The sequence below is a fragment of the Lygodium microphyllum genome, chromosome 28 (assembly GCF_053477565.2).
Source record: "Lygodium microphyllum isolate KBCC chromosome 28, Lygodium_microphyllum_v1.1.10, whole genome shotgun sequence".
NCBI classification, from domain to species: Eukaryota; Viridiplantae; Streptophyta; class Polypodiopsida; order Schizaeales; family Lygodiaceae; genus Lygodium; species Lygodium microphyllum.
The window spans coordinates 36,689,970-36,707,764 of record NC_141162.1 but is presented as its reverse complement, the minus strand read 5'-3'; the positions used below and the strand labels follow the sequence as shown (position 1 = coordinate 36,707,764).

The 17,795-nt window shown below is 42.2% G+C and overlaps 1 protein-coding gene across 1 annotated transcript; it reads right to left on the bottom strand.

Moving 5' to 3' along the window:
- Window positions 1–3,488: 3,488 nt before the first annotated feature.
- Window positions 3,489–8,200, bottom strand: LOC148011355 (uncharacterized). The gene is made up of 2 exons (XM_087670345.1): window positions 7,306–8,200; window positions 3,489–6,248 (listed from the first exon to the last, which is right to left on the bottom strand). The coding sequence occupies exons 1-2, from the start codon at window positions 8,198–8,200 to the stop codon at window positions 4,492–4,494; spliced, it is 2,652 nt and encodes an 883-aa protein (XP_087526471.1). The 3' UTR covers window positions 3,489–4,491.
- Between the last annotated feature and the right edge of the window lie 9,595 nt (window positions 8,201–17,795).

Here is a 17,795-nt window from a genome sequence, read left to right as displayed (position 1 = left end):
TACCCCCAATAGTTCCTGAGAAGTCCTAGAGCAATGAGATCTCAATATGGACCTCAAGAGGTGGAGCTATGGTTACCAATGGTGAAATCCTCTTGTAGGTAACTTGAATGAGAGCTAAAGCAATGTCAGTCATGAGCTTGAGCTCACAAAGAAGAAGAGTCTGATACCAGTTGAAGAGAGAAGCCCAAAGTGGAAGCACAAGCAAGTGAAAGCAAGAGAGGTGTAAGCTATGGCAAATGGAGAGAGAGAGAGAGAGAGAGAGAGAGAGAGAGAGAGAGAGAGTCAAGATATGGGAATTCTAACAATTCCAATGTGTGATCGGCCTTCCCTTAAATATGCAAATGTCATTGAAAGAATAAAGAATGAAGTGATTGATGGGTGCCCACCACCTACATTGTGCAAGTGCGGGTATTTTCAGTGTAGTGATACACAAGCAGATAGGCACATGCGCCTTTACCCCCAACAAAATTATGAGAGATATGGACATGAAGCCATGCACTATTAGGTGCTTCGGAGATTTTGCTACCCATAGTATTTCTCATAACCATTTTTTCATGTGAATAGGTCACTCAACTAAGGAAGGAGTATTCTATTGGCACTAACATTAACACTCATCCTCTCTACCACTCAAATAAATGTTGAAACAAATCCTCGTGCTTTGTGGACTATTGAAGGCATGGATAGAAGGACTGGTACAATTAGAAGTGTTGAGATGTTGAGCTCCACATGAGATAGCATTTGCTACACATATTGGTGATATGGTAGGACTTTACTCAATAGCACCTTAGGTGACTGACATGGAGGACACACCGGTGATTCTAACTACACTACACAATCCCCTCTTAGTAATGGCACATTGATTGTGCCACCTCATCTATCCTTAGTGGGTTCACACTTAGTGACCGCATATACATATGTTCTAGTACTTTCACTTTTAGTCTTTGAGCATGTTGTAGACTAAATCTATTTTTGTGTGAAAGGAAAAGAGAGAAGAAGAATATTTTAGCCTTAGTTCTCTATGTGCTTAAGTCTCCATTGTGTGTATTTGCTCTTCATTGCTTTACTTATCTCTCTCCTCTTGTTTATTTACATGGCATCAATGAAGTCCCACATCTATACAAAGCTCAATGGAAAGCTAAGATGAATGTGACAAAGCAAAAAAGTAAGCAAGTGAGTGATGGATAAGAAGCTCTTCCTTCTTGTTCAATTTGCCTAGAAATTATAGCCGCAAGAGGCTCCTGAGGTTGGTACGGGTACAGTGTTCAATTGCAATGAAACTTGATGAGCTCAAATAGTAGTGTATATACTGCAAATAAGCCCTATAGGGCCTATTCACAATGATTGTTTTGGCCTCTGTTTTGGTCTTGCAAGTTCATCAAAAGCAGTTTCTAAGCATACTGTAGATTCGGCTATGTTTTCCATTTATAGGTGTAGAGGTTATAGATTTCTGATTTGTAAGTTTTCAAGTGTTTGCTAGGCTATAGACACATATAACATTTGAATATAGATTGCAATTTGCAGTTCTTGTTGTGCGGTAAGTGAAAAAGACTGCATGTTTTGATTGTAATACAACTAATATTGGCTTAGTTGCAAATTGTAGGTCTTCCAAGGTTACTTGTCTTGTCAAAACGTATGATCATTTTAACCAAATCATTAGTGAGAAGCTTGATAAGAATAATTATCCTACATGAAAGTTCAAGATGACTACTTTCTTAAAGGGCAAATTGTACTCAGATATTTGTATTGAAACAACTCTAATATACTCAATGTAGAGAGGGAGAATGTAAATAAGCTCCTATAGGTCTATGACCAATTTGCTAGAGTCATAAGATCCATAATCAATAAGGAAAAGCCTAAAAGTATATACATTGGGCTTGAGAATCCACCAATGGATTCTCCATTCAAGATTTAAGGTTCTTATAATTGTCGAATTTTTCTAATACTTAGGCAACCCTATTGGCCTTGAGATCTCATCAACTCAAAAGTTGCAATGGATTCTATCGAAGGTTGAATCTAAGGTTTACAAATTCGGCTTCTTATCACTCACCTTGCAAACTTATGGCCATTAATGATATCATGTCATTTGCTCTGATGTTTATAGCCTTTTATTTTATCTATCAAAGTTCAACTGAATCTAGGTCTCACGTATCTTGGTGTCTAGAGATGCAACAATCCTCTACGCTCAAGTTAAAGAGTAGTTCAAGCAAGTAGGATTCAATGCCTTTGATCAAAAGCAAACAACACATTTTGGTGATAAGGGTTCTCTACATGAAAAAAACCTTAAGCTTTGGAACATAGTCAAAGCTATGATTTGTAAGTATCTATGGAATAGTAAAAGTAGGCTGGTGATAAAGAAAGAGAAGAAGCCTCTTTATAAAGCTAGGTGATGTCTTATGAAGCTGAAACCTAGTAATTTTGAGACCTTAAGTAAGAGGGTTCAAGTTTGTATGGTTGCCTTCAAACACCTCTCCAATTGTTGACAAGGGCTTAGGTTTACCTTGTCTCAGCTTATGATCATGTAAATATTCATTTAATTATATCATATATTTGAGTCCAAATTTTTGAAAAACATTCCTTAAATGCAAGAAACACACAATTAGTCAAGGATATGTAATATCCCAAACTTCACTTGTCAAACATCAACAAAGGAACATGGGCTGACATACACTATATGGACAAAGTACACATACAACAATCAAGAGAAACAATCAGAAAAGATGTCAAGACCCTATTGTGATGGGTGATTGAAACACTGGCACAAATCAAACAAGCAAAATTGTCCCTCTCTCTCAAGCCTTTGCTAGCCAAACCTTTGGAAAATATACCTTCAACCATGAAATTTCATGACTCATCGCTACTTAGCAGTGGATAGCAATTGAAATCTTGGTAAGCCCTTGTGATTTTTAATAACCTTGTTATAGTTCCCATTTTCTTGGTATGGTTACATATTGTTTCTCACCTTGACCTCTTAAAGATCATAGCTTTATCTCGCATAATTATCATAACACTTGACTTTCCTCTCTCTAGATGTGGTGGGACCTATAGTCAATCTTTGGCTCTTGGTTTAGGTTGTTGCATAAGAGTCAAAGTACATGTAAACACCTAAACTTATGCCTTTAGTTTCAAATGGGTTGGTGCATCATCCCCAGCCCATGTATTAGGATTGGACTTCACACACTCATTTGCATTAAAGAGGCATGAAAAAAAAAGGGTGCCTAAATTTGGAGAGAGAGAGAGAGAGAGAGAGAGAGAGAGAGAGAATTCGAGTAGAGAAAATGTATCAAATGAGAGAGGAGACAATTATAAACCAATAGACATGTGTCACATCATCAATAGTTCCAAAGTGATTCGAGTACCCACCATTTTAGAGCATCTTCCCACAACACCTTTTCCCAATGGCATGACACATGTCTTCACGATCCCACCCAACAAATGCCACCAAGATCCAAAACTAGTAGGAAAAGTTGAGTAACCTTTGCAAATAAGCAAAAGTTATGAAAACACACAATATTAGCTAGCTATTATTGCTTTTCGTGTGTTTTAAAAAGGACTCATGAGAAAGTCCCCTTAGAGCCCCAACACACATAAGCATATGAGCTTATGTATGTCGATCCACAAGCATTAGTACTTGCCGCCACACGAAAGTTTGAAAAACAATGGACTCGTCTAGCGATACCAGGCACATGCCTATCTATAGGAGAGAGAAGAAGGTCAAGATCAATCAAAGAGAGAGAAACTTTAAATGCAAAGTATCGAGTGTAGACACATCTATGGATTTCATCAAGTAAATCTAGTATCCCTTAATTTTAGAGGTACCAAGATCAACCGATTGAAGGACCATATTTTTCAAAGTTCAAGTCCATGATGGTGCATCACACGCCTTTAGATTTGACTTAGCCAAGCCTTAGGTTTGACTTAGCAGACTTGCGCAAGTCGATTTGACTTGCATGTGGCTCAGCTCTTAGAGGGTACTCCATTCACTAGAATAAGTTCCGGTTTTGAGAGAGAGATCAAGTTAACAACAACTTCCCCTTGGAGTTTGAGAACGCCCTCTCAAGCTCCCCAAACCACCCTCGTATGATCGGGCTCATCTTTTCGTGTGGGTTTGGAGGGGGAGTTTGCTATTTTGGGCGTTGCCAAAACCATCGTGGGAAGAGGCCCGGTCAAGCCCACTGCCCTAACGAGCAATTTTTCCCACGAAGCTCGACTCGTGCAGAGAGAGACACAGAGACACAGAGACACAGAGCCCATGACAATTCTCTGCTATGCTGAAATACATATGCAATGCCGGTACTGCTGCTTGGTTGACATTCTGTATGGAAAGAAATCATCATAATATTACAACACCTAGAAGCTTTCTTCTAACGTGCATACAAAGAAGGGGCTGGATTAATCTCTGGTACTTCAACTAACCGTAAGGCGCTGCATTGTAACATCGAGTTACAGTCCTTTACCTTTCAATGGAAGGCCAAGTACTGCAGGTCTGATCGCCTAGCAAGCTTCATCCTGTTTTCCAGTGGCAATGCTCATCAAGGGGAAGCTCGGCTTGTCAATGACAGTACCTTGGCTTGGTATATTAACTGAGCTAGTCTCCTTCATAACATAGCCATTGGAATCACTGCGCGGAACTGTTCTGTTTTTCCTTCTGAAACTCCGATTGATAAGAGCCACTCCTACAATGATGGCCACTACAGCAGCCAGCACCACTCCACTCCCTAGCAACACATAAACAATTCTCTTCTTTGATCTGTGATCTCCCCTTGCAAGTGCATGATTCATTTCCTTAGGCTTTTTTTGGATTGATGAGCTTGTGCATAATGTGGCTCCTCCACTTTCACCATCACACGACTTATCATTGCCCTCAAAAGAGGAGGAATTGAACCTCTTGCATGGGCTGGTAATGTTTGCTGAGAGAGGCACTTGAAGCTCATTCACAGACACATTGAGGTAAACCAGGTGCTTTAGACTACATATACTGCCGGGGAGCTTGCCATTCAGTCTATTTGATGAAAGATCCAGATAGCTGAGACTGGACAATTGTGCTATTAGAGATGGAATGCTGCCAGTCAAGTGGTTGTTGCTCAATATGAGCCTCCTCAATTCTCTGCAATCACCAATGCTTAACGGAATACTGCCAATCAGGAAATTGAAAGACAAATCTAGGGTGTTAGAATTCACCACATCATCCAATTGAGGCGTTCCAGCAGCCTTAAATAGCAAGGCAATCTCATCAGGAATGGTCCCATCAAGCTGATTGTGTGCCAAATTCAAGTAACTCAAGCTGACCAGTCTTCCGATTTCTGGGCGTATTTTCCCAGACAGTGTATTAGCAGCCAGATCAAGAACCGTTAAGCTTGTGCATTGATACAGATCGATCGGAATCATGCCACTCAATTTGTTGTGAGACAAGGAGAGCATCTGGAGATTCTTGAGCTTGCCCAACTGTTGAGGAATGCTTCCTTCTAGATTGTTATGATCCAAAGTAAGTTGTTGGAGAGTGGAAAGGTTACCAATGGAGGGAGAGAGGCTCCCAACCAAATTGTTCTCTGCAAGCTCCACAGCTAGCAATGACTGAGAGCTCCACAGCTCATTGGGAATTGTTCCAGAAAGCTGATTATTTTCTAGATCTAAGACTACCAAAGGGAGCTTCGCAAAGTACGCAGGGATGCGTCCCTGCAACCTGTTGGATGACAAGTCTAATGTGGATAGATTGGTGCACCTGATGAGAGCATTGGAGAGGTCTCCTGAGAGGTGATTGTTGGATAGCTCGAGGTACGCCAATTGGCGGGCCCTGCAAAGCTCGGGCGGGATGGGGCCAGAGAGGTAGTTCTGGCTGAGGGACAGGGAATGCAAGAAGGTTAGGTTCCCTAGCTCAGGGGGCAAGGGACCTTGGAGTTGATTGGATCCCAACAGCAGCACACCAAGAAGCTTCCATCTGCTGATCCAAGAGGGCAATGGGCCTGATATGCGATTGCCCTCTGCTGAGAAGGACACAATGCTCTCAAGGCTAGCTAGCTCATCAGGGAGATCTCCTTCTATCTTATTCCAGCTTGCCTCAATGAGCCTCAGCTGTGAGCATCGGCTTAGAGAAGGCGGGATGGGACCTTGTATCTCATTGTTGGACAGCAGCAAGGCACTCAAATGTTGGAGGTTTCCAAGGGAGCTCGGGATAGTCCCAGTCAAACTGTTGCCAGAAACGTCCAGGAGCCTGAGCTTTGTGCAGTTACCCAACTCGGAGGGGATAGTGCCTGTATGAAAGCATCAAATCAGCAAAATTAAAGGTGTCAGAAGAATAGAGAAACAGCTCTGCAGCTTGTTGCAGTATCGGTCTTCAGAAAGAGAGAAATTTACTGTTGACTTATCACTCTTGATTTACCATAGCCTGACTAAATAAGGCTCAAGGAAGCTGCAGGCGCCAGGCAGTTTGCGTTACGCAAGCAAGGATGAGAGAATCGATTGAGAGAATACTAAAATTGTAACTGTGGGTTCTGAGGTCATATGTTAAAACACATGGTCCAAGCTTGGGTAAAGCAGACAGTTATTAATTACTAAGCATGTGAAGATCACATTGGTCAAGCCTGTTGCTTTGTAGATCGGATACTGAGACAAGACAAAATATGCGGTTCATCTAACTACAAAAGTTGAAAGAACGGATAGATTGAGACAAGACAAAATTTCGTATAGGCGCTGTAGGCTCCGTGGAGCATGGGCGCGACCCAGCGAATATCCGTTGTGTGTGGACGCACCCCACCCCAGTTTGCGCTTCTGTTCCGCATGATTGTATGTGGGGCTGAAAGCCCAAGGATGGCATGAAAGGTGCATGATTATGTCACATGCGTGAACGTACTTTGAAAGTGCAGAATTAAGAAGCAATTAAGGAAAATTATGCATTCCTTAGCCACAAGTTGGTCGAGAGGAGGTCGAGAGAGTCGCATATAATTGATAATTAGCATAAAATTAGAAGAGTTGAATGTGTGCGCTGCTGGTGAAGAAGCACCCTGATCATATGGAGCTGGATGCAGCATAAGATAAGAGTTGGCTGATCATGTGCTGAGAGAGAGAGAGAGAGAGAGAGAGAGAGATGACAGCACATAGAATGAATGAGTAAGCGGAGTTGGTCATGAGAGCTAGAGTTTTCTGTAAAGAGAGAACACTCCAGGGTAATGGATGATCAATCAGGAAAGATGAAGAGGAGATATAAGACCGAGAATGCTGGTTAATTCTTAGTGTAATCTAAATGTTTAAGCAGAAAATTAAGAGGAGATAGTTTTGAGAGAGAGAGACACAGAGAGAGAGAAGTAGGACCTGTAAGGTAAGCTTGCCGAAGGGAGAGGGTCTGCAAGGTGCTGATATTACCGAGGGAAGGGGGGATGGGACCGGAGAGGAGGTTCTGTCCGAGCTGAAGGATGGTGAGGGAAGGGAGGAGGCCGAGCTGGGAGGGGACGGGCCCAGAGAAGCTGTTATTATCGAGGCTAAGCTCCAGGAGGCGATGGAGACCGCGGAGCTGGGCGGCGGGGAGGGCCCCGGAGAAGAGATTGGAGTTGAGGCGGAGCGTGGCGAGCTGGGGCAGCTCGGGAAGGTGGAGGGAGCTGCGGAAGGGGTCGCCAGAGAAGGAGTTGTAGCTGAGGTCGAGGTGCTGCAGCCCGGGCAGCGCGACGGCGGGCAGCTGGCCGGAAAGGGAATTGCCACTGAGGTCGACGTGGCGGAGGGAGGCGCCCAATGGGGAAGGGAAGGGGAAGAGGCCGGTGAAGGCGTTGGAGCTGAGATCGAGGCGGGAGAGGGCCGGGAGGGCGGCGAGGGCGGGGCCCGGGATGAGGCCCGAGAGCTTGTTGTTGCTGAGGTCGAGCGCCAAGAGGGAGCGGAGGTCCCCGACTCGCGGCGAGAGGGACCCTCGGAGCCCCAGCCCGGAGAGCGCCAGGCCCGCCACCGCCTCCCCGTCCGCGGTGCACGTCACCCCCGCCCAGCCCCCGCTGTCAATGCCGCTGCATGCCTCCGCCTCTCCCCCCTCCCGCCAGCTCCCCAGGCTCCCGCTCAAGTCCGTCAGCCAGCTCTTGATGGCTAGCAACGCCGCCGCGTCTGACTGGCGCAATGCATTCACCACTAAGAGTCGAGTGTGATCAACACTGAATAAGACCAGGAGCCGCAGGAGTAGCTTCATCAGCTTCCCTGGTTGTAACATGAATCGCTTGCAGCAGCCCATATTGCAGATGACAGAATCTTATAATTGTTAGTAGCTGGCGCAGTCTCTCGATCAGACGTCTAAACTACCTATTGGCGATGCAGCTATCCCCTATATCACACCGGGAACGACGCACAAGGAAATGTTGAGCACAAGGCTAAGAAGCTTCAGATGAGTCGCCGATCAGACTCCTGCAGAAGCTGCAGTAGGGCTAGCAAACTTCAGATGAGCACACGATCAGGGTCCTGCAGAAGCTAGACACAGCTATAATATATCATACGATCATGTGGAACATAAATATCAAAAGCCTAGCAAGCGGCGTCATAAATTATGATATGAAAGTGAGACGCAGACTGTGACTGAGAGAGGGGGTATGTAAAGAGACTCCTGCATGGCTGATTTAGGCCCCAACAGAGTGCGAGTTAGAGACGGATCAGAGAGAGGCTAGAACGTACTGCGTGGCTGAACTAGGCTGCAAGAGAGTGCTAGGGAGAGGGGGGGCAATCAAGCTGCAAGAATTGAAGGTGTTGCAGAGAGAGTGAAGATACCAGCTTATATATAAGCAAGCAATCAGAAGGCTAGCACAGGCTGCCCCATACATCGCAGCTTGAGAGCGGATGTGACGGAAAGAGTAATCAAGCTGCTTGCTATCATACAATAACCTGCAGCTGCCAGCTATGCTCGGCCTCTCAAAACGCCGCAACCCTATTGAACTTATAAGCAGCAAGACTCGGATAGAAAGAGGGTCTATATGTAAACATGTATCATGGAAGAGATAGATGATTGTGTGTGTGTGTGTGTGTGTGTGTGTATGTACATATATATATATATATATAAGCAAATGATAATCCTATGAATAAAATAACTGCGAAAAGTCTGCGCTAGGTTTGCCTTTGCTTGCTGCGCCCAGCTTGAGATCAGAGCTGTATACGATGTCCTTTCTCAGCCTAAGCAATATCACACTCGTCTTCTCTGCAATATCACGATCCACAACTAAGCAAGCAAAGAACAGCTACACAGTCTAGAGAGAGAGAAAGACAGGGAGAGAGAGAGAGAGAGAGTTTGTGTGTGTGTGTGTGAGAGATAATGAATAGTGGAGAAAAGCTCATGCAGGTACCACGAAACATATCATTGGCGTATGTGTGTTTATAAATTATATTTGTAGCAATATGTATGTATAAACTTATATATACATATATATATATAAGGCGCATATACATGGGTATTGAATAAACGTTATCTATATTTATATTTTATGAATATATTTGAGCAATCACTTCTCCAGTTCGTAGACATACAAGCTGTCCCTTTTCTCGCCTGCTGCCTCCGAAGCAGAACTTGGGAGAGGGGAGGTGAAGAATCATCATCATACCGATATGGCCGCCCCTTTGCTTGCTTCACAGGGGCAGCCAGCTCGATCCGGGGAGTAATGTCGCATGCATGCACACAGTAACTATGCGTGCTGGGTTTCGCTTCAAAATCTGTGTGTGTGTGTGTGTGTTGGCTCTTCGAGGCTCGCCAATTCACACAGCCCTTTACAAGATATCATCATCACCATCATAGACGTGATATAGATAGCTAATAATTTTGGCACCAGCCGGCCCCCTCCCCTCCCCTCCCCCCCGCTCCTCTCAAGGTCCTTTGTTTGCAGCCCAGTCCCATTGGCAATCCCCTCGATTGGAGAAGCATGACTAAGATGTTTATAGAGAACTGAACTAGCTTTTTCGTGGTACAATGAAGATGATTAACCCTGAAGCATGAGTAAAGAATCAAGATGCCATTAGAGAGTTGAACTAGTTTCGTAGTACAATTATGGCGCTCATAAGATGCTATTAGAGAGTTCGAACTAGCTTCGTACTACAATTACTTTGTGTACAATTAAGATCACTTACAAGAGTATAAGTATTAAGATGCTTATAGAGAGTTGAACTAGTTTTTTAGTACAATTAAGATGTACAATTAAGAGATTTATGGAGAGTTAGAGTAGTTTTGTGTTATAATCAATATGATTGCTTGAGAACAATAACCCACCATGAGTTAGATGCTAGGAGGAAGTTGAAGTGGTTTTGTAGCGCAATTAAGGTGTTAATACAAAGTTGAACTAGCTTTCTATGACAATTATGGTAATTACTAATGAGTGCTTGCCAATGTGCAACAATCCAATTGGTTGGGAGTTTCAAGAGGATTCTCAACCTTTGAAACCCCATATAAGGTGCATGAATGGTGGCATGCTCTAGCTATTGGGAGGAAGCTAAAGGAATCAAAACATATTTTCCATTGTAAGAATAAACATAGCTTGATTTCACTAGTTTAATTCTTAGTAAGATAACTCAGTGGTGCCAATACCTTTTGGAGTGAAACTACCTATAGATGAAGAAATTATAGTAAAGCCCAACAATTACACCATTGAAATATAACGTAAGATGCTTATGTAGAGCCAATGGTCTTATCTAGTGCTAAATGCTAGATCCTTCAAAGGACATTATAACCTCAAGGACTTTCCCATAAAAATTAGTCGAAGGTTTGAAAACTATTCAAAGTTTTATGCAAACTTATAGACTTTCAGGATGATGCTACAAGCATGCTAAAGTTGTAATTTTATGTTATGACACGGTCATGTTTATGGTTGATGTTTTCTAGGGCACCCCTTTCCTAACTAGTGGATGCATTGTGCTCAAATGTCTCTTGGTATAAGAGTAATATATTAGAGTGCAATGCAATTAATGTGGTTGTTTGGATTCTTATTCATGCACACTTCTCTACAAGCTCAAGTTTGTTAGCAATGAGGAAAACAAACACTTATTAATATCGATGTGGATGAGTTAGGTATGAAACTTATAACTATGAAAGTTGTGGATTGATGAATCACTCTCACTTCTAAGGATAGTAATGGTATCCAAGAATGACCAGACTCTTGAAAAGATACTCTCAAGTTCAATAAAGTACTCAAGATAGATGTAGGGACTTACTAAGAGTGAACCAAATCTGTAGGTCCTTTTAATTTAGTGTCAGAAAGTTTGCCTATGATAGTTTATCACATGGGAAAAGTTAAAGGATAGCTAGAGAGTGCCTCATAGGTAAGGGGTATCACCCCTCCCTACTTCGCACTTGTAAAAGAGTTGAACTCCTTGTAACAACATTACACAAGTGAAACTACCTAAGTAAGGTTATTAGAAGCTTAGCAAGTAATCTTATTTAGAAGCTAATTGAAACTAATGGTGGAGTTTTCAATCTTCAGAAATTATGTTAGGATGCTTGTGTGCCTCTATAGATAACCTAAGCCCTTTGGCCAATCTCCAAAATCTCTAAAGATATGTTTGAAAGTGATTTTGTCACAAATGACTCAAAAAGAATCTGCCACTAATGTGTGGCTCAACATTTCTTTCTATGAAATAGTATATATTTAATTTTGAATATGCTTGTTAGTAAAATATTCTCAAAGGCATGCTTTGAAACTTAGTTTATACCTTGAGATTGGAATCAACTAGCTAGGGATAAGTATTAGGGAATGAATGTCATAAAACTTTGAGCAACTAGACATCCTACTAAAACACGACAAAGATGATATATTTCAATGAGGCTTCTGCTGAAACATATAGTTATGTAAGGTACCTCAAGACTTGGATACAATGCAAATATGTGACCTCTCCATCTTAACACTTAAGAGAGTTCCACTCCATCTTAACACTTGAGAGAGTTCCGCTCCATCTTTCTCTAAACTTGATAATTTTACTAATTTTCATTTGAAGCTCTCCTAATATTCTTTATGTTGATCCTCAAATAGCATGCAAACAATCCATTATTTTGGTCATTTTCATGCTCTAATTATCCTTTAGCTTCTTATGGCAATTGATTTGCATCCTATTCATCTACAACTATGTAAATGAGCACCATAGCCAACTTTGTTAGGCATGTAGTGTGGCAGAATTGAATAGCATGATGTTCATCTATTAACATATGAATGAACACCATAGCCATCTTTGCTAGGCCTCTAATATGGACACAGCGACACGTGGCACCGATCTTTGCAAGGTTTGCTTGTGATGTCCATTCCAATGGGGGCATGAGGCTCCATTGGAGAGGTGGGCGTTAGGTGTAGTAGCTGAAGGAAAGGGTTCTAACATCTACCACATACCTTGGTAAAAAGGGATTTACTAGCCATGAATAGGGCACGTTTTAAGCCAAAGTACTATTCTAAGCTACATCCCAAGTAAGCACATAAGACAGAGCTTATCATCTCGTGTAAGGACCTTCACTCTAAGACAAGAGAGCTTTGTCTTTACTCAAAGTACCACATCACATACGGTGGGATGTCCTTTCCCATTTTCGACTAAAACAAGCAAGCTTTCTCTAGAGGGTATGGCGATCTATATCCATATCATGCTACCACTCACCTCACTCGAGGGTAAATGATCAGCCTTATTACGTCTCGTTTTACCAGCCCCGCAGTCGATAATATGTGTGCTAACGTTATCCACTCGACACGTGGCTGGGCGGAGGTTGTTTTCCGGGTCGGGACCACCGAATCGATGTGTGAGGCGACCAGGCAGCCCCTTCAATCAATCGACGAGGGTTTATTTAAATAAAGCTACCGATTTGATTAATAAGAATGTGAATTTTATATGCTTTTGTATTCCCCCCCCCCCCCCCCCCCGGCCCCCCCCGCGCCAGCATTTCCCAATTTCTACAAAACGGCAATTTTTTAATTTAGAAATCCACAAAAAAAAACGTTTTGATGGACCTCGATATTTTAATTGCGAAATTTGCTGAGACTTTTGCTCGTAGTCTCTCACCTTCCCTTTAATGTTTTGCGGTTTGTGTACGAAGTACAAGGCTACATGAAAAGAACCCCCTGCTCGCTCTTGGGGCCTATGACTCCAGTCAACGGCTCGCCCAAGGACACTCCAAACTTCAGGTTTTTAATGCTCCTAGGGCCCACAATCCCACCCAATGCCACATATCATACTCCAGTAGAAAGGCTGGTTTACACACGCAATTCGCTGCGGACATCCCCACCCCCACCCCCACCCAAAATGTGGCCATGCACTTTTTTGAGACAGGTCCCCCAATGCCATGGGAGAGGCATAACCCACAGATTGAACTCTCTCACCCACAATACTCAACCCACACTTGATCCATCGCTTTTTGAAATCGCGTGTGAATGCCATTGGAGAATCCTCAACCTACACTCGATCCATCTGGGCTATAACCCCACCAGCACCATCAACTGTTCTTTTGTTAGTAACCACTTTCATTTATGCTAGCTAATCTTATATGTTCTGTATGGGAGCCTATTGTACCAATGAACCACACTGCTTTTTGCCTCTTAGATTTTAACACACCATGCAATCGAGTGCCTTTTCCCTTGATGGGTACACCCTACACTACTCTTTGCCTCTTACATTATAACACACCATCCAAAGGAATGACTTTTCCCTTGACGGCCAAAAAAAGAATGCAGAAAGCGGGCAAGGAGAGCAATAGGTCTACTCAAGGAAGCATGTATGTACTTAGCCTTAAGTGTAAGGGTGGGTGTCACTGCTCACTACATGGTAGAAGGACTATCTTCGAACCTTTCATGCACTGGTGGTGAGTAGCATCCATCTTGTATGCAATCACCCTCAGAGGCTTTTGACACTTTGAAGATGATGTAATCGTGTTATCTCTTCTTAAAAATCCCCCGAAGTCATCTTATAAAAGGGTAACTTAATATCAAGGTCTAGAAGAAAGGTTTTGTTAAGGCCTATGATAGTTTTGAGTGTAACATCACATTTTAGTCCTTATACTAAGTAGTAAGCACATTAAGTTTCTTGGAGTTCTTTTTTAAATCAAATTCTCGAGTGGTTGTGAGTGGTCTTGTGACCAACCTATATGCCTTAAAAGGTCTATACGAAAAGATTGTCCCTTGCTTGCTATAGTTATTAGTGTTATGGGGTGGTTAACCACTAATCGCCCTCTACATATAATGGAGAGTTTCTTAGATGTTTTGCATTAAAGGATGATAATGCAACAATCACATGCAATTCCTTAATATAACCCCTATCATAGATTTTTCAAAAAGAACTAATAAACATGCCTTTGTATACAAGATTGTGATCTTTGTCGAAAATCATGAACATGTCTTTATAGGATGAAAACACTCAATGGCACTATTTTGTTTTAGCAAGTCCTTCGAGGTTTTGGAGTTGCAAATCCATGTGCTTTTTCTACGTATAGTGTAGGTTACCATTACCAAAATATGAAATGCTACAAAATTTAGGGGTTCCAAAACTTTTGGATTTACAACTCCATGTAAGTACCCAGAATTTGAAGTACAATGATATATCTACTAGTACTAGCTTGTTGGTAATGGGAAAATACTTACATTCTAGGAGATTACGAATTCCTTGTGAAATGCTTTTAAATGTTTTCCAAGAATTGCACACTCTACTTGTCTTGGGCACATCAATTTGTCTTTCTTCCACGCAAATAGCTCGTTTTCTTGCCATGCTCATTCTTAATGTTAAAGTTTGTAGCCTTTGAAAGAGAGGTTAGTGTGTGTAGCCTTCAAAAGGCAATTAGCCTTAGAAACATGAAAAGACCTTTTAAATGGGGAAGTAATATAAGACATTAGTGATTAAGCGTTTATGTACTAAATTAGAATCTCATTAGAATACAAAGGTAGGTAAGGTATGGAGATCCAATGACTTTGAAGTTAAGGTTGTCAACACAAAGGACCTAACTTGTAGGCCCAAAAACAAGGCCGAGAACTTCAAGCTCTTGAAGAAGAGCCAACAACGAGGGGTAGAGTTGAGAATCCTTGAGGTATTATAGCTTAGAGTATGTAGAGATATGAGGGGTTGAGGGGAGAGTTTATGTCACACACATGACAAAACCGGTACCACGAGTGTTTGTAATAAGAGGCTTTTTTGAGCATGGAAAGATGAAAGGGGGAGAGGTTTAGATCACACAAATGGCCAAGACCTACTAGAAGAAGCCTTGTATGATTGATGAAGAGGCTTGAATTTGTTTCCCCTTTTTTTAATTGGGAGAAAGCATGAAGTTAACATATGAAGCAAACCTTGGCTTGATATATTAAGGCGTGATTGGTTTTTTTTTTGGGGGAAGCGTGTGTGTGTGTGTGTAGCAGTAGAAGTAGTGGCAGTAGTAGGTGACGAGTGACCCCAGGACAAAAACATCCCCAAGCAAGCGAGACAGCTAAGCAAGGCAATCTGCACACGTGGCAAGATGCACGCAGACCCCACTTTCGCCACCAACTGCCAAAGAGGGGGTGACGTGTAAAGGTCGGGGGGGGGCGGTCCACGTAGGCGTTCTGGTTGGTTGTGTGCTTGCGGAGTTTTCCCTCCTGCGCCCCGCACCCCACACTTTTGTATTTAATGAGGGCGCGCCCCGCCCCCCCTTCTCTCTCTCTCTCTCTCTCTCTCTCTCTCTCTCTCTCTCTCTGTGCGCCTCTCTCTCTAGACTCTCTCGTATGTGTGTCTGCATCTGCTTGTGCAGAGGAGAGCGTATTATAAATGTGCGAGATGCTTGGACGGAGGCTCCCTCAGCATAATTGTGTGTTGTGTGTTGTGGTGGTATATAGTAAGTAGCAGCCCCCCCCCTCCCCCTCCTGTCAAAGATTTCCCAAGGGTCAGGCAATCCTGATTTCCCATCACTCCAAACTGTCACGAACTGCAAGCTTCCTTCCCTCTCTCTATTCCTCCCATATATTTTTTGTGTATTTTATACCCCCCCCTTCTATGGACCATGAACCATGCATGCATCCATGTATATATGCCTCATGGCCCTTTACCCCATGCCTCATGTCTCTTCTATGGACCATGGCCCATGCATGCATATATGCCTCATGTCTCTTCTATGGGACATGCATGCCTCCCCCCACCATCACCCCCTCTGTTTTATCAATAACCTTCCCCACCCTCACCTTCCCACCACCACAACAACAGCAACAAAAATTTTTTTGCCCATTTTACCATGTCAAAGTTCAAACTCCAAAACTATCCCCCCACAAGGATCTTTGGCCATGTCAAACCCCCCCCCCCCCCCCCCAAAGGATCTTTGCATATCACTTGTGGGGTCCGCCCTTTGCGTGGCCATTACACTTGCTCAGTACATCCCATCACCTTGTAAAGATCCTACATGTGAGTAACATGTGACCCCTACACATCCATTACTGAGCACCTTAAGGCCCATTTGTCAAAAGTTAGATACTATAAAGTCATGTCTCATTGTATAGTCTTGACATGCAACACTTGCCTTATTACAATGATGAAAACAATACAACTTTACATTGGTGTCCTTCAAATTGCATTCATGATATTTTCTTGTAAGATTTTGAATTATACTTTTGCATGGAATGCCACACTAAATTCAAAGGACATTGCAATATACTTAGTGTAATAAATTGATGTTGACCCTATAATAACATCAAGCATGAAATCTAGTGCTTTTTCCATTACGAGGAAGCCTTGAATAGGTACTCCCAGCCTATCTCTACAAGATCTTTATATCGCATGGATGCGTGAAGAAGAACCATCCCATTATCAAAGAGCTCTTAGTTTCTCCCAAATTAGTAATTAGCTAGGGTTTTCAATATAATTCTACTTGTCTTTATTTCTATGTGTGCACATGTGCATACATATATATTCTACACAAACAGTGTATGTGCATGTGCATATACCTTTGTCAAAATACTTCCAAATTGACAAGTAGACTTCATTTAGTACATCTTTAAAAAAACCTCAAGATTCCCTTTGTCACTTGCCTTAATGTTGGAAGGATCATTCTTTCTCGTTCTTCAAAAGCATGATAAATGTAGTAATATGTGACAAGTACTACTTGGCAAACTTACCACGTCGTGATTCCTTCGCATACGACTTGGAGAGCGTTTTCAATAATCAAGAATAGAGGTTGTTAGTGATGTAGCCTAGGCATTAAGAGGTTTCAAAGGCCATTTGCAAAGCATTGTAAGAAATTTGCGAATTGTCTACTACATTGTGAAGTGGGCTAGACATTAGGAGGTTTCTAAGCTCATTTGTAGGGCCTTGTAAGAAATTCACAAATGGTCTATTTCTCTTTAGAGAAAAATTAAAATTAGAAACCTTAAAAGGAGAACCGCCAAAGTTAAATGGGCATTGATGTGCTCTCAAATGTAGATCTTCCTCTAACTATGCTATAATATCATTTGGAGTATCCTTGATTTAACACATGCGTAAGACTTTTTGCTATACTAAAGAACATGGAAGTTTGGAAAGAATTAGCAATTTGAGCTCATGTTAGATAATATTATTGGTTTGGATTCTATCCTACTACACAAGTGGTCATTGCCGATTAGCTTAAATCCTAATTATAATTGACTAGTCACATGGGGTCACTTGGACCTCCATCCACTTTGCTTTTCAAGAAATACACACAATAATCTCGTGTTTCTAAATAGATTATACTACCGTTGTGGTTTACAATATACAATTAGCTTCCTTAATTATCTTATTGCATGATTTGTAAGGCATAATACATCATAACCAAACATTGAAACATATTTCATTTTGTTAGGATTCAATTCTAGCACATCCCTATTATTGCCTATCGAGGGATTTACTTGCTTTGAGCCCCTCTA

Bases quoted from the DNA above. Each gene is read 5' to 3' on its own strand.
- LOC148011355 (XM_087670345.1), bottom strand. From the start codon at position 8,200: ATGGGCTGCTGCAAGCGATTCATGTTACAACCAGGGAAGCTGATGAAG. The intron at 6,249-7,305 runs GTCCTACTTCTC...GCTTTCATACAG, and splicing joins TCGGCAAGCTTACCTTACAG to GCACTATCCCCTCCGAGTTG.